At 38.8% G+C, this 18,037-nt stretch overlaps 1 protein-coding gene across 2 annotated transcripts in view; it reads right to left on the minus strand.

Moving 5' to 3' along the window:
* mtor (mechanistic target of rapamycin kinase) overlaps window positions 1-18,037 on the minus strand; it is a 97,553-nt gene that overhangs the window by 11,620 nt on the left and 67,896 nt on the right. For both annotated transcript variants that reach the window (XM_066643360.1, XM_066643359.1), the window contains 11 exons: window positions 17,481-17,596; window positions 14,571-14,648; window positions 13,324-13,431; window positions 10,829-10,954; window positions 8,591-8,722; window positions 6,936-7,051; window positions 3,706-3,823; window positions 3,058-3,264; window positions 1,109-1,209; window positions 576-672; window positions 396-494 (listed from right to left, as the gene is read on the minus strand). In XM_066643360.1, coding sequence (XP_066499457.1) covers window positions 396-494; window positions 576-672; window positions 1,109-1,209; window positions 3,058-3,264; window positions 3,706-3,823; window positions 6,936-7,051; window positions 8,591-8,722; window positions 10,829-10,954; window positions 13,324-13,431; window positions 14,571-14,648; window positions 17,481-17,596 — 1,298 coding nt within the window. The remainder of the gene's footprint in view (window positions 1-395; window positions 495-575; window positions 673-1,108; window positions 1,210-3,057; window positions 3,265-3,705; window positions 3,824-6,935; window positions 7,052-8,590; window positions 8,723-10,828; window positions 10,955-13,323; window positions 13,432-14,570; window positions 14,649-17,480; window positions 17,597-18,037) is intronic.

Raw genomic sequence — 18,037 nt, forward strand, 5'->3', positions numbered from 1 at the left:
TGTCGCACCAGAAATAAATTTCTCCAAAATATTTACATTATAGAAAAAGGAGGAAATATGTACTTTACTTTCAGTGTATGATACCGTAACATTACAATATTCTAAGTGCTTTCTTCGTGTCTTTTCATCATTACATTTCAACACTGACAGCTGGTACACTGTATTCAGGGTTTAGTTTAGATAGAGACGATGGTTTTCTCATAATCTCATATACTTTTCTAACATATTAAAATATTTAAGCCTACTTAATCCTTGTCAATTTCTCTTTCAACAAAAATTGAAAGTGTTGCCAAAATGTCTTTATCTTAACCTTTCATCAATATGTCTGACAGTGTAGAAAGAAATTCTGATAACAGACAATTTAATGGAAATGAAGACAAATGTTATCCAGTTACCTGTGGGTGGTAGCGGCCAATATCTGTGAGTAGCTGATGGATGAGGCGTCCCACTAGTGCACGAGGAGTGTCGATACGAGCGATCAGTTGGGGAATCACCTGATCCAAAATGAGAGGGAATGGTTAGGAATAAGTGTGTGTGATGGCGCAAGAGATAAAATGTAACTTGGTGATTCTTACCTGTAACCAGGTGTCTATCTGGATTGTTTTGATTCCTTCTACAAGAGCTTCATTCACTTCAGGCCAGTGTCCATAGTCAAACCACAACGTCAAAACTCTAAAGACAGAGAGAAGTACTGATTGAGATAGTAGCAAAACAAAAGGAGAAATTACTTCATCTTTTACCATAATCAGCATGAAAGAGACCAAAGGAATAACAATAGGGAATATCAGTTAGAACAAAACAGGTTATTCTATGATCAGTTCAATGTTTTTATAAAATTCATGTTTTATCACTGTATCCAAATGAGGGTCTATATATAGTTACATTTCTGAAACAACTTCAAAGAATGCACACTCACATTCAACTACATTTATAGTCTTCTGTTCCTCAAATATAAATTCCTTAGTAATAATGATAAATATGGATCCATTAATGAATAGAACCAAAGATTGACAAGAGTTGTCACAAGGGGGCGCTTTCTTGCAATATATCACTGTTGTTCAGCATTTTTGTTTTCTGTTTGTGTGTGTGTGTGTGTGTGTGTTCTCACCTAAGTGTGTCTTGTAAATTGTTTCCTCGGGACAAGGAGATGGACCTGAAGAAGCCCTGGACGGCAGGAACTGTGTAGAGCAGCAGCGTTTTGGACAAATCCTGTACAACAGACCCACAAACGTGAGCTCAGCCTTTTATAATACACATGATTATGAAGTTTCTGGATTCCACAAGTATCACAGGCTTTTGCTGAATTTTGCTTTGAAAGACACATAGTGTCTTTGATACAGTACGCTAAACAGCACCCCCTTGCGTTACATTTCCTAAACATAAGTAAGTGAATGAGTGAGTTATAAGACAGTGTCATGATGTGCTTAACATTTAAAAACATATTTCTGGTTTGAATGCCACACCATGCCATCTCACTCAGAACCCAACAATCTTCTCTGTTTTCCAAGCTACCATTAAAGCTAAAAGAGTACTGAATATTATGGTACAAATAAACGGGAACCAAGAATCCATTCCTTCAGACAGATGCTTTAAGGCTGATTGAATTACTGAGGTACGGCGTATGTATATCTAATGAAATGGCAACTTACTGTAAATTAAAAACAAACATCCAGATTAAGATATTTGCCCTAACCTTTCTAATTTGAACTGGCTGAACACTGTGTTGGCATCCTTGAAGCTTGTTTTTCTATTGTTCAGAAGCACAGAAATAGTACACTTAGTTATCAAGTTACACAGTGTTCTTTTGAAAGCGGATAACGGCAGAAATGGAGTAAAAGGTATTAGCAGCTGTTTCTAATTAATCAGTGCAGGATTTAAATAAAAAAAATCTTGTTTTATTATTTAATTCCTTTGCCAAAGGACTTTTCTTATTGAAAACCTCCTTTTTTTCTTCTTTTTCCTCTGCTCTCAGCTACTCCCGTCAGGGGTCACCACAGAGGATCGACCACGATCCGCACCATTGATCTGGCACAGTTTTTATGCTGGAAGCTCTTCCTGATGCAACCCTCCCTATTTATCTGGGCTTTGGGACTGGCACTACAACACGATGCATTCCAGTGGCTAGGTACACACACTCACATATATGGACAATATTCTGAGTTGCCAATTCACCTACCAACATGTGTTTTTGGACCTTGGGAGGAAACCGGAGCACCCAGAGGAAACCCATGTGGACAAGGGGAGAACACAGCAAAGTCCTCACAGACAGGTCCCTGGAGCTTGAGTGACAGCGACACTACCCACTGCGCAAACGTGCCCCCGAAAACATCCCTTTTTTAAAAACCAGAAATGGCTGTTGCAATTTCTAAATGTACAGTTGGAATGCCTTTACAGTTAACATATGTAAACTAAATGGAAAAACCTGTTCTGAATAAATTGTTTTTCTGATGTCACTTAATGCTCATGAGTAAATAAATAAAAAAAAACAGCCTGAAGAATCACTCAATGAATAGACATTTCTGGAGGCTGTAGGTAGGTTTTTTGGACAATAGTAGCCTCCATACGTGTTATTATGAACATTCTCACTACTCATTAAGCTGTTTAATACATCAGTTAGAAGATGTATCACTAGTAGAGAAAGATGTCAAGGGCTGAAGATTTTTAGGCGGTTCTCAGAACAATTGTGACTAAAATTTCCAGTAGCCCTGATGTGTCTGATCCACACTGTGACATCAGTGCATGACTCGAGTAGTCTTTCCTATCTCAATAATTTTCACTGAGATTTGTTTTTATCCAGTGCGAATCCACAATAAACACCGTCTTGTGGAAAAATTCAATTTCCCCAGCTCCCTATGTAAAACTAATCCTGTCCAAATAGGGCTTAGGATATAAAAAGTGTTTCAGCCTAATCTTCCAGCTCACTATGTTTCAATGTAAAGAATGAAGGGAAACTGATAAAATACAGTTTTTTTGCAACAGAAAAATGCATAAGAAGGTAGGTTTCAAGGGGTTAATCAATAAAGTAAAATTTTAATGACAATTTTATCTGATTCTCACCTCAGTGACCTTTTTCTGGCCGGGAGAAGGCACTGGGCTGTGATCAGCGCTGTCTGCTTCACTATCGCTGTTGCTGGCTTCACTGTTAGCACTGGCCCCGCTAGCACCGCTAGCATGCCTCAGCTTCTTCTTTTCATCCCGGCCTTGGTTCTGATGCTTGTAGTGAAGCACCGCCTCAAAGTTCATCACTGCCCAAGCGTGCCAGGCCTGTATGGTTCACATTCAGTTACAATTAAAAAAGACAACATCAAAAGCACATGATCATTTTATGTTAACATTAAACATAAGTGACTCGTTAAGTTTCTCAATCTTGTGTTTTAATTTAGAAATACAATACAAACAGAGGTTTGCAACAATTCATATTTTGATTTTGTATGAATGAAACTGTACTCAAGTTGTTTTAGGCAAGTTTTTGTGGTCTGGGATCTCAGTCAGTATACCAAACCACTCAATTGTGACTTATGTCAGTATCTCTGGATCAAGCCACCTTTTCAGTTTCATTATTTCCGAATCATACGAGGGTAGGTTTAGGTTACTCATCTCTTGTTCACTTGTCTGTGTTTTATGTGGTTGGTACGGGGGACAACACCGCCACCTTCCATGCAACAGACTATGGCTTAATTCCAAGTCTTAAATGTTAAGGCTCACCTTGTACCAGTTGCGGTCATGCTCAGTCGAGTGACTGTAGTATTGAAGCACTTTAGGAATGGTGCTTTCATTGATGCCCTGGAGACTCAGCTGCCACTCACCCAGCTTCAAGAAACACCTGCACACAGAGAAGAAAAGCATGAAGAGAGCGAGCAGAGGAAACAGGAGATGAGTGAGAGAGTGTGAAGGGATGCATCTCGCATACTTGCTTCACTGTATTTACCCTGAGACCTTAGCTCCAGCTACCTGAGACAAGTCAGACCTGCAAAAGCCTCAAAAGAGTCTATGTCTTCAGTTCTATATTGGTCTTTCTTGCTTGAATAGTCATGTTGTACAAGTCCCTAGTGGTAACCACAAGTTCGTCATCCATCCCTGGCTATGACGTGGAATCTGTTTTGGGATGTTTAGACAGGTTAGGTTATGTCCTGATTTTTAACCAAATCACTATTACAATTTCCATTATGGCACTGAACTTATAAAAAAAAACGCTTAAATTCTTTATTTTTACAAACACTTAATATAAAATGTAGTAGTATTATTTTTTGGTGCATTTGTCAACTTGCTCAAAACCCTCAGAAAAAATATGAATTGTGATACCAATGTAAACAGGCAATAAAGTATCATGCTGATGTATTTTCACCTCACTGGTTTGGCTATTTCCATTTATTTTATTTTTATTTTTTTAAATACAGCAGTGAGTGTTTTGTCGAACCATTTTCTTTTACTAAGCACCTCAGTGTGACATGAAGGTTTGTGACATAATGAAGCTGCCAAAAGGGTCACGGTGTCGATCAATGTTAGACTTCATTTACAGTCAAGAACAGTGCGGCAATGATGCAGACACTGAACGAAAAAAAAAAACCTGACGGACGGAAAGAAAATGTTTTTAATAAATGTAATAAATTTAGATTTGTCATTCTTGGAGGCTACTACAGAAGCAATGGGGAAAAAATGACTAAAAGCATCTTATATGTTGTTTTCAATCACACGTACAGTGAATCACTCTCGCCAGGCCTTTCACATTCACTCTTGCCTTTGCCATAAATCTTGCGGCCACTGGCAGAGAGCGCAGTCAGGCTAGTTGTGGTAATGTTAGTGGCGGCAAGAAGCATGAAGAATGATCCGACTGCTGTCCCATTCAGAGACTATACAGGTAGTCAAATCCACCAAAACTGTGAGGTACTCACCAAACCATGAAGAAAACACAATGGTACAAAGGATTACATAATTCAGGTGAGTCACGCAGCTACTGCAGTTAAAATGAGTAGTTCCACAGACATTTTCCACTATTTCTCTCTTAACCCAAATGAAATCTATCAATCAGGACACAGCTATGATTCAAAGCTTACAGGTAATGGAAACTGCTCAGCATTCCGGATGGCTACTGTTTGAGCTATGCAAGGTATATTCCTCCATGTTTAAATAACAATATACCATACAGCATAACAAACCACAGGCATCACTATTTGAGATTACTTGCCAACTCTACATAGGATGACTCAATTTTTTGACTTAGACATGTGGTTTGCATAATAATTAGTTCAGTTTCAGTTCTTGTTTACGCTTTGTGTTAATATCAGATCGGTGTTTATGGGATCATCATTCAATCAAGACATGGCATGTTTTAAACTTACATTTTTGAAATGTAGCTTCTGGATCCAGATGTTGATTTCATTTCCCAATTTGATATTTACATTACATTAGGGCACAACCAAGACTACATGATTCATGCCACGGTTCATTTAATCGATTAATTTACATAACATCCATGCAGCCATGTCCAACCTTTCCCAGACCGTTGTGTCCCAAGTGGAGGAAACAGACAAGCAGGTATTTTTGGTTCCTTTGCAATGCTTACAATTACAAGAAGAAGGCAAACAATTACTGAGAAGACCATACTGAGGGAAACAGATGTGCCCCATTCCTGCACACCCATCGCTGATGACCTATTTTGGGTGAAAATACAGTAGAATGTCTGTAAAAGGGGACTGTGCAGAACTTTATCAGTCAGATGTTCTCCTCCAGTCAAATACCTTGAACGCTGCAAAGGCTGCAAGCTACAGTTATGACATGAATGAGCAACTCCATACAGCTCCAGCCATGATCTCATCACTACTGTATGAGGAAACTGCTGTTGCGTTGATGTGACAAATGTGCTGTCAACTGAGAAGACTAGAGTACAACTCTTCATTAAGAAGCAAATGATTTACAGGTACATGTGAATGAAGAGGGTACAATCTGTGTAAAAAAGGTAGCACTCTGCACAGAGAATCAAAAGAATAGTTCTGTAAAATCAAATGTACACATTTTTAAGAAGGGAATTTTTAGATATGACATGAATCCACTTACATAAGACAGGGAAAAATTGAACAAAAATGATAAAAAAAAATGATGTAAATATCTAAAACTAACAATTCAAGATCTGACAGACCAACATAACAGTTAAGTATCAGAAGGAACTGTGGAGCAGAGATAAGGGCTCGGAGCCTCTAGGCCTGAATGCATGAGAAAGTACGAAAAAAGGGAGGTCATGCTGGAGCGTGTTAATGAGGGTTAGGCAGAGTGCCGGTTTCATTACAAGAGGGCACGGGGTGGATGAGGGCAGCTTCATGGTATGCCCCAGACAAACCACAGGGGTTGCAAGTACAAATGGCATATGACAGGACATTGGAAAAAAACAGGTGAGCCAAAAATGACGTAGATGGTAAAGAAAAAGAAAAGAAAACACATACCATTTAGATTACTCCTCTACAGTATTCTTTTCCATTGTTTATACCAGAGTCATTTTCAAGGCCTAAATGCCCATGTCTCCCATGAAAACATTTCAGGAATAACAGCAAGGGGACTACACAGAGTGGTACAGTGGGTTGCATACTTATTTGTCGGTATAACTACTAAATACTGAATACTACCCCAAACTCAAATCAAGTGCTGTGATGAACAGGTACATGGCCACAGCATTTATTTATTGCTAATCAGGAAAAACTAATGTGCTGTTCAGAATATAAGCTTAATTGGAAGGTGTTCACGATACTAAGAGATACAAGAAAAATCAGATTTCAGTAGCAGTGGCTGTCACACCCCTAGCCTTGCACGAGTTCATGAGTTTTTAATGTGTTTCATGTTCTGCGATCTTGTAAACCATCCCAGGTGCATGGGAAAGCAGCTGAATAGATGATAGTGATGATAATGATAATTAAACAGTGATGTGTGTTGTGCGCTGTGCTGACCTGGCCATGAGTTTGTGCAGCTCCTGTTTGTGCTGCTGGTCTTCAGCTGCGATGGCATGCTGTGCCTGCTGCTGCATGCCCTGCACAAAGTGCTGCATGTGCTGGAATGCATCAATCTGCGTAGACGTTAGAGAGAAAGAGTGAACTATAAAACATGAAAATAAACATTTTCAAGAGATGGCTATTTCTCTCACTGGTAATGCTGCAACTATCAAAGGCTTGGAGAACTATTTGCATCCCTCCAGTTTAATGACATTATGGTGGCTGATTTGACAATTCTTGAAGAAAGCTTTTGCAAATCTTTGCTCTTCCAGCAATGGGGTAAATGTGAGGAAGGAATACAACGCGGGTTTACAGTTTCAGATCTGTTGAATATATCAGAGGCTTTCAGTGTGCACAAGGCAGTTGTCTCTCAGGATCTCTTTCTATGTTTGGTTTTAGCATCAATGATCCACCACTACCAGACCGCTCTTAAAACAACATGTGCAACAGTGAAACACTTACGTAATCTCTAACAGACGCAACACTTTTCTAACGAGCCCAGTGCCGCAGGGGGCAAGTGTTTTTCCCATTGCACATGATAAAAAAGGTAAGAATAATATATAAAGAGGGCAGAAGCTAAAAGGTGCGGATTATCATAAATGAGGCAATGGCCAAAACACAAGCTGCATGCCCAAAAGATGCTCATAAACACCATTAGATTAATAATTAAGAACCTCAAAATGCCTACAGCAATACTGAGCAATAACCATAGGAGAGCAATCCAATATTTCAGACAATAAAACATTTGAAAAAAGAAAATGACTCAATAGTTAGCATTCAATTAATATTAAAATAAATAAATAAATACAAAATTTAAAAAACCCTTCAATTTCCAAATTTTGATTTTGTCTAGTACTCTATGTCTCTCCATCTGTTACATAACAATTAGTGCAAAACAAAGGGCCAGTGTCAGAAGGCATTGCAAAGGATTGCAAAAGATGAGCAGGAAAAATGATGAACAATGAGGAAAGAGAGAAATCAAAGTAGGAAGAAACAAAAGAGGGTTCCTATGGCAGCACTCCATCTTCATCAGATGCAACCCTGCCCTCTATCTTACGTAACGCTTGTTTTGACATCGCCCTAAGCGACGCAACTCTCTCACAGCTGTCTGGAAGAGAGGGATTCTTCACATGCATTAAAGTCCTATTCAATTTATCTGCTTCCTTCTGATGTTCTGCACTCAGTGAAGCATGCAAAAGCTTCCTTACCGCTGCTTTAAACACATCGCTTCCATTATGTAAGGAGAGGAAAGTATGTGCAAACGTGCCACTTAAATCTCAACGGAACAAAACCAAGTGACTTCATCACACTGGGGTGCCAATAGTGGCCATTCTGCTGAAAGACAGATGGCCAACGAATAAGTAGTGAATAAGCCCTAGGGTTCTACACTAAAACAGCAAACATAACATGGACGTACAAATTGTGTTCCGGCTTCTTAGCTACGGGTCCAGCCAGGGATGGAACGAACACTGGAGAGCTCATTTTTAACAAGTCAACAAAAACTCCTAAACAAACACATAATAAAACACAGCCACTCTGTGACCTGTCTGGCGTTCCCAGACTCTTTCGCAGAACATTCAGTGTTAATTAGTCTGCATTAAAAAATAAAGTACCTTTCGAGCGCTCTTCCACATGTACTTCATGTAGGCATAAGTCACGTGAGGGTGGGCTGTGGGCAGTGGGTGATCCAGCTGTTTAGATGGGTCCACACCAAGCAGCAGGACCAGAGTCTTGTGAGCCAGAGCCTGTACATGGGTGATAAAGATAGCCAGTCATGCACAACATTGTCTATAATATAAAACCAAGATAACATTAACCCAATGTTTAACTGATAAAAAAATAAGTACAAAGACAACAATTTGAATGTTAAAACTGATCAAGTTTATCTTATTTAAAAAAAAAAATATTTGCCAATTTATAATTATTTGATGCCAGCAACACATTCCAAAAATGTTGGGGCAAGGGTTTGTTTACCATACAATTGTAAATGTTCCGGAACTGAGCAGACAAACTGATGTAGTTTTAAAAGTATAATGTTTTGCCTTTCTTCCTTGTTACTCGGTTTTAGCTGCTCAACAGCTCAGGGTCTCCATTACAGTGTTTTTTATTTTTGTTTTGTTTCATTGTGTGAGAGTTCTGTACAAGGCTCTTTTACTAAGGAGCTCTGCTACAGTTATCTTCACAGATGTGCAAGTCACCCATACCATGCGCACTAATGCACCCAATACCATTATGGATGCTGTTGAACCTTATACAAACCAGATGCTCCATCTCCTCTTAAGCCCAGAATACACAGCATCCATGATTTAAAAAATTTTGATACGTCAGAACCACAGACACTTTTCCACTTTACCTCAGGCCATCTTTAATGAGCTCACGCCTAGACAAGGCAGCGGTGTTTCAGGATCCTGTTTACATAAGGTTTCTTCTTTGCATGTTAGAGTTTTAACTTGCATTTGTGGATGCAGCGAAAAACTGGGCTCACAGACAATGAGTTTTGGAAACGTTTCTGAGCCCATGCAGTGATTTCCACTACAGAAACTGTCTGTTTTCAATTCAGTGCCACTTGAGAGCCCAAAACCCATAGTCAGCCAATATTGCTTTTGGGCCTTGTAACATTTCTCCAGATTCCCTGGATGTTTTAATGACATTATGTAGAGTAGATGAAGAAATCCCAAGGTTCGTTGCTATTTCACATTGAGGAATTCTTGAGTAGTTTGTCTATTGTCTATCTTGAGTGATTCTTGAGTTGTCTGTCTATTTTTCTGTGTATTTTACTGAAACCCTTAGCATCTTTACTTCTAAAAGACTTAGCCTCTCAGTTGCTCTTTTCAAACCCAACCATGTCACTGATTTGATGCCAATTTATCTTTCTTTTTGTAGAATTACACAATTTTACCAGTCTGAACTCTTGTTTGGAATGTGCTTCTGGCATCAAATTGTAAATGTGGCATCAAATTGCAATTATTTACATTTTGCGCAATGTCTCAACTTTTAAATGATTTTTACTTGTTTGTATTATATGCTTATCTTTGTTAGTAGTAATAAAATAAATCTCCAAACATTGCATATCTGCTTAATCCACAGGTGAACTAGCTGAGTACAAAGCAAGAAAACCCAGGTTTCTATACTAATTATATTCCAAATTTCCCTGTTAATGAGAGGGTGATATACTGTACTACTACAGAGATCACAGTCACGACCATTGGCTCCATCAGGACCAGGGCCTCCAGTTCTGTAGAGATCACTTGAGTCATCTACAAATAAACATCTCTTCAAGCTGTTACTCCGCAGTGGGTAGCATGAGCCCTGGCCCCAGCATAACACATAGGTCCTCAGAAACACTGCTGTCATCCCCCTCCCCTCCCTTTCATCCCTTCATCCATCGCAATATATCAGCAACTTTTCCCCTGTGATGAAACCTGCTCTGTGATCAGCTCTGCAGGCCTGAGCTGTGAGGTCACATCTTCTGAAGGGTCATTGCTTAAAACGATGGCCTGAGTTTGAACTCCGTTTAGATCTGGTCTAATCAGTAAAAATAATATTGATGATCACTAGAGACTATGGAAATAAACATAGCCACATGCTTGAAGTAGCAAGGTTTTTTCAAGGGACCATTTATTGTAGTTTCTGATAACAGAAAGGTATTTTAAAATGTATATGAAATGGTTTATATAATAAAGTCCTGACCAGAAATTGCTGGAGCAGGCAAAGCAAGTTTTAAAAAGCAAAGATACATTCTTGTATGTGAGACACAGCTAGAGAACTAACAGCTCCTCCTTGTGGAGAATAGCCCCCCTTTGCTGAATGTGATTGAATGAAAATGTATTATAAGTCAGGCTTTTTCTTACCAGTCGTCCACTCTTTCCACAAAGACTAGCATATTTCAGCCACGTCCTCATGTCCTCATGGGGGTTAATGACCAGAGAGCGCACCATAAGGATTCTCTGCCAGTCCTCCACTATTCTCTGGCAACCCTGCAGACGACACAACAATATTACTCACATTTTTTTCATTGGCGGTATTTCTTAATTCACTGAACTTCTGTAACAGCTTCATCCTTTTCAATGAGTTGTTGATATGCTAGAATATATACCATGCATGAAATAAACATTCAAAACCATTTATTACTGTATATAAACGGGTAATTTTGGGTGTTAATTTAAATGGATAAAATTGTGTTGCAGATATGGTGGCATTTTTCTCCTACACATTTCTCTAGAATGAACCATGTGAAATCAAAACCTCTCAATGACTGTTTACATTTCAGAAATTTAGAAAAATCAGTGTAAGAACAATTTCTATTGTTTTCCACACTGAACAAAGGGCTACCAAAAAATACCCCATTTGCACATCCTCTTGTATCCACTAACTGGCAATAGCCTGGAACTGAAGATAGGACTCACGTAGCATAGTTTAGTGGTCAAAGGAACAACATGTCTCTGCCAGAGTGAAGCCGCACAGATTCTCAGCTTTATCCGCCAGTAAATCATTCAAACCAAGCCCTCTGCCTATTCCACTCAGAACATTTTGCCAATACCGTTCACTTTGTGAATAAAAGCATTTGTGTGAATTAAAGCTTTCATTTTTTTCACTGCTAAAGGGCTATTTGTATTGTAATGTATAGGCCAAGTATTATTTGTACACTGGTTATATGACATGGTGACATTTCATTAAGTCAGGGTGACCATAACTCCTCTTTTTTCCGGATATGTCCTCTTTTTGGGACCTAAAAAGGGCATCTGGCTGGGATTCCTAAGTTACAGAAAATGTCTGGGATTCAGCTTCAGCTTTTGAGTCTGCATTTTTTTGTGTGACTGTTTTTCTCTGTAGGCCCCTTCTTCTCAGACATATACACTGCTCAATCATGTGCAAGCCCTTCATGAAAATATTGGTCAAATGGCATTGGGCAAATCTGAACCGCACCAACAGCCAAAAAGACAGAGCAGCAGCTAGTCTGTGCTAGTCCAGGAAAATAAACAGTGTTGTACAAAAGGTGTTAAGAGCTAAACAGTTTTTTATTTGTTTTTAATACTGTTTAGGGCCAAAGGTTAAATGGAAAGGAATTAGATTATCTGTCCATAAAGGCATTTGTTAATTGTCTAGTTAAAGAGTAGCTGTTTATAAATTTCAATAACACAGTCGCATGGTTATGGATGCATCTGTCAATTATTTAGACCCGTACACTATAGACATTGCAATGGTGCCACACATCACTTTAAACAGCGAACATTACTGTAGGTTTCATAACACCTACATAAGCATTTGACTGATATAAACCAATATCAACATCTATAAAGGTCTTACTCCAACACGCATCTGTTATCATAAAGTCTGGCTAAATTCTAGTCAATTTCACCGTCAAAGTGCTATTAAAACTGAGGTTTGTTGGAATAATCTTTTTTTAACAGTCTGAAATCAGGCAGACATTACTGCCAACCCAAAGATTGACTGAAGGCTAAACTCAAATTTTGGCTCAGACAAAACATGATGCAACTGGTCCTCCATGATATTGCACCATAAATCTTAACAGCTCCACCTCTGACAGCTTCGCTAGCATGTCAAATGTGTGTTGAGTGATAGCCTAATAAAAGAAAAATGATGACACAATGGAAAGATCCTGCAGGTACAGAATTGCTGTAACACCCCGAACACAGTGCTAGGTCCAGCCAGGTACATCCACACACAAAAGAGGAAACAGATGCCGAAAAACTTTAATGTTGCCCTCTTAAACTTCCCACGCATTTAGATAGTGATATTAGCACACTAATTATTTAACATTGTTACTTTATCGCAGAAAAAAAATATGTTTTATATTACTTAAACTATTAAATAAATCACATATTCAGGTTCAATGTCAATATCGGCATTTTTTATGCATATGTCTGTGAACATAGAGTTTTAAATGTTGAATGTACAGTAATATTGCGTTGTAAAATTGCCTACTGATTAGTGCTTACTACCAATTCTTTTATCAAACTAAATTCTATGCCTAATGGAAGTAGTGAACACTTAGGCAAAGCCCCATGTACCCAAAGGTATTTACAGCAGTGTATAGTCATGAGAAAATTATTGATCTGAATGAAAACAGCTACACATCCTCTAACATGAACAAACCTACATGCGTTTTACAGCATGTGTACTGACAAATCTGTTAAATAACATAAACCTTAAACCTTTTTACTTGTACTTTAATGTGGCCAAAATATAGAAACTGTTCACTAAATTGTGCAATGTGTTAACTTATTTTCTCTTAGAAATTCAATATAATGTAAGCTGACCTGTGATTTTCAAACTATATGACTGCATATGTTGTACGACAGCAGAGGGGAAGTTTGTTGGTTACCTGAAGCCTTTCCCACCACGTCTCCCTGATGATGTCCCTCCTCTCTGGAACCAGTTTATACTGGATCACCTCCTCCAGTTCTGACAGCATCTGACATGACACCATGGCCTGAGAGGGAGAGAAAATAAGACAAAAAAAACTATCTATTTCAACAGGCTACTAATTATTGAGACCACTTTAAGTAATTGTTCCCGTCTGTTTTTAAATTAATTATCACCAAAGCAATGTTAAAGAATACATGGGTACCCATTAAGGGTTGAAAAGCAAGAAATGTGTGTCTTGTCTTTCTGTGTGTGTGACTACTGTGTCTGTTTACACACCCACATTGTGGGGGCTTGTCTTCATAACGTAAATCATAATAGTAAAAGTCAAGATGTGTTAAAGGCAGAATGAATTAGGGTTAGGGTAAGGTTTAGGATAGTTCTGGTCCAGGCTTGTGTCTCTGCGCGACCTTGTTCATGTGCGTGCATGTAGACCGCAACCCATCAATACAAATCAATCAACTACAATCATTGTCATTGTTCTGAGCCACAAACACCAACTTCAAAAGGCCATTTCCTCAAATGACCTTAACTGTGTGCAAGATGTTCAACAACATTTTCATTTATCAATGTCGTGTTGCCCCAGAAAACAAACAGGACCAGTTTTGGGGACAGCAAATCAGATTATACACTGCTTGCCCTCTCATCTGAACAATGGTGTACAGACAAGTCAAACATGCTCAACTCATCAGGCTCCAGCATCTGTATAGGATAAACTCCTGTGATCACTGGAATTTTACAGCCGTTGTTATATAATCCACAGAAGACCGTTCTGAAGAAAAGAAATGATAGATTTCCACTGCAGACATGGACAGAAACGCAGCCAGCATAACACACCAGACAGATTGGCTTGTTCCTGAGAATGTTAGGTAAGGCTGTACCAAGCTGTATTTAAAAAGGCACTGATAAACATCAGACATTACTAACACTGACACTGCACAATAGAGAAGAGAAAAATTCCATTTTGAGTTTATCCTACATCCTGATATGTACTAAAACATATTATTAAACTGTTACAGACTAAATTACGTTAAAATCACTTACACTGATTTATCAGAACACCCAAGACATTAAAAGCCCAAAATAAACCCTCATTAAGTTGGAAAGTTCATACTCATACTGATTGTATTCCACAAGATACTGCTGTTCTGGAGCCTAGCTGAAGGGCTAACTAAGGTATTCGGAAGGTGAGGAGGTTAGTCTTACCCCGTAGGCTCTGCTGTAGCTTTCTCCAGCCATGGCAGTCAGTTCAGCATCCAGAAGGTCTCTAGCTTTGTCGATGCACTGAACACAGACACACAGACTCATATTAAACACACAACTTACCCCAAAAGTCTAAGTTTATCACAAATAAAAATAATTCAAGTGTGTATTATGAGTATTTGTAATATGCAACTTAACATGCAAGTTAAGGGTTAAAAAACAAAAGCAAAAAGGGTACAAAAAGGAATGAATATTATATCAATTCATTTATCATTTTATTTATTATTGATAATATATTATTTTAATTATCGATCCTGATCATTTTCTTAAAAGAAATGATACCTTGATTGAATCTATCTAAATGATTATAATGCTTTAGCAGTTGATAATCAATAACCAAGGTCAGATATATAAGTCGATCTTTGAAAATCCAACTCTATATCTGCATTGTGTTTGTTCTGTTCTTCTTTTTTTTTCTTTGAATAAAGCAAATAAACACAGCTTGTGGTCAATGAGTAAGGATTCATTTTCAGTGCGGTGACGGTACTTCTTCCATCGTACCATCTCATTCTAAACACTTGCGTGGAATAACAAGACCAGAAATGTGCTACTTCCTCTATAAAGACACACAGGCATTACATCAAGTCAGACTTGTCAATAACACTCTCAATGTCCCAGCAGGGTTCCATGGAAAGCTGTACAAATTATGACGACTGTCCGGTTCCTCCATTATCCAATTTTCCCTTAATCAGCAGCTAATGCTTCCACTCTCACTGTGGCGGGGGCGTTTGAAGTCAATATTGAGGAGAACTACTGCTGTCAAAAGATCTAAATGAGCACACATGTACTCTGAAAGCCTGCCAAACCTCACACCTCTTGCAGCCTTGATGGGGTCAAACCCACCTGGCTATTAACACCTCAGGCTGACGTAGCGCGTGCAGACAACGTCTATACAACAAACGGCCATGCTGAAATCCAAAACAAGTCAGCCAATCAAAGTCAAATTTGGAACAAAAAAGAAAAAAAAAATATTGGCACTTATGTAACTCCATATGTTCCTGGTATGAAAAAAAAAAAAGAAGAAATTCACAGTGGTCAAGCAGAACAGCTCTGGAAAAGCCCTGCATTTTACAGTCGTCTGGGTGACACCTGCATGCATTCCCCATGCTGAGGTAATTAACCCATAGGAGAGTTTGATGGTAGTGAGGGGCGAAAGCAAGAGGGGAAAAAAAAACACAGAAAAAAATTCTGCAAGATGATGGAGACAGCTGCTGTTACAGTGGGCCCACCAGCAATTATGGTTCAGTCTGATTAGGTGCCAGACGACAGGACACACACACACACACACACATACACACAGTGTACTGGAGTAGGACGAAATAGACGGAAGCAAACTGTATGAGTTCAGTTAAAGCTCAAGAGTGATTGGGTTGTACCACAGCTGGGCTTCGGAACTCCCTGGAGGACTCTTTATTCAAGTTACCTGGACTGAGCTTGCAAAGAAATGGTTACCAAACCCATCCCCAACACTCTGCCAGAGTGGTCAACCGCACCACCTCCAACACCCTGAATGAGCTGACAAGTGATGAGAATGCGCTACAATGAATGAAGTTTCCCTTTCACAGCTACTTCTTCAAACACATCATGGATGCAATTCAAGGGGTTAAAAATTTCAGACAAGCTACCCTTTGTATCAGGCAATCCTTTATGTTTTCATGAGAATAAAGACACTACATATGTTTAAGATGCTGTTTTTTCTGCAACCTGGACTCCCTCTCCATCAAAAATTCAGACACTTTGCAAGAAGTGAAAATTGTAAAAAAAAAAGAGTGTAGACACATCAAGATAAACATCCCATCTGGACCCTATTTTGGCTTTTACAGGAATAGCTCTGGATGCATAATGTCAGGGTCTGTGTTTGATTAAGGATTATATTGAAAATAGGAGGAGGAAGAGGAGAGAGCTGACTCATGACAGGGTCACAGGATGGCCTTTATTGATGCCTTGGCAAAAAGCAAGGGTGCAGTTGTGGATGTTGAACACTTGTTGGGGAGTAGGCCTGTCTGGTTTTCCCTCTCAAAGGGCCTTGAGCTCATTGTCCACTTGGAAAATTTTTACCAAAACTTCTGTGAAAGTGAGTCACAATAAGCAAGAAAACTGGCTTTCTGAACAGAGGCCAGTTCAAGTCCAAAAAATGTGGCAAACATTATATAACATTACATAACGTCAGTGACACAATGAAACTATTTCAGCTTAGTCAGTGGTATAATCAATTCCGTTTCCTCGGTTGTACTCCTGAGACATATCCTAAGATGAATCACTAGAGCTGTGACTAACAAATGTTTCTTCGATGAAATAAACTATTGACTTTAGACAAACCACTAATACAGGGATGCCCACACTGAATTTGGACTTAATTATTTTCAGCCAGAAAATAAGGCAGATTCACAGTATGTAACTGAAGCATGATCTACCACTACCACACTGAGCTTGGCACTCCTGCTGTGATCAATAGGTACATTGCAGCCTACTTTGCTCATCCAAATTATACGCTAAGGGGCTTCCACTGCATTGATACATGATGCAGAGGGTTCTTGACCAAAATCCACTAATTTTAAAGTTGGAAATAGGGATGTGTTGGATTTTTTGGTTTCATTTTACTGGACCAATTGTCAATTGGCTTTCCAAGTAATTGTAAAGAAGACACTTCACTCAGTGTGAACTGATATTTGGACTTAATTATTTTCAAGTGGGGAAAAAGGCTGATTCACATTATTTAAATGTGTCACAATCCACAGAGCTGTACGGTGGAATCAACTGGTCGATATCGATCAACGACACACTTCATTCTATCAGTAAGGCTTAGTAACATAGATGAAAATGATCATTTTCAAGGTAAGAATGGTCACTCACTTGTTGAGCCAATGAGAAAAGGTCCTGGTGCAGGGCGAGCACCGCTCTGTAGAAGGCACCATCGTGGGTATCCCTGGGGATCATACAGGTGTATTCCTCCATACTGTCCCAGTGGCCTATAAAAGGACATTTACAAATATATATACTTATAAGTATGTTATGCTGTAAATATACATGGATACTCAAACATCACAGCCATATGTGTTTGCTGAAAATCAGCCTCCAGTTTGAGTTTACATTTTGAAGTTGCTTACAGAGGCAGTTTTGAATTTTTAAGAGCCAGGTTTATATATATATATATATATATATATATATTATTGTATTTTTACTACTGCTTCATTGGTGAGCTGGTGATATTTCCCCTACACAGTATATCATTGACTTGGGTAGGTCTAGCATGGCAGAGATTTCATAAACTGAAAGTGGGCATTTAATATCCAGTCTCACTGAGCTCTTAAGTGTGACTGATTCTACTGTTAGTTTCTCATGACTGCCTGGCTATATGGTTGATTTTACGGACTTGGTATATCCTTCTAATTTTACTAAGCGCTTTTTGC

This window comes from Hoplias malabaricus, chromosome 14 (genome assembly GCF_029633855.1).
Source record: "Hoplias malabaricus isolate fHopMal1 chromosome 14, fHopMal1.hap1, whole genome shotgun sequence".
NCBI classification, from domain to species: domain Eukaryota; kingdom Metazoa; phylum Chordata; class Actinopteri; order Characiformes; family Erythrinidae; genus Hoplias; species Hoplias malabaricus.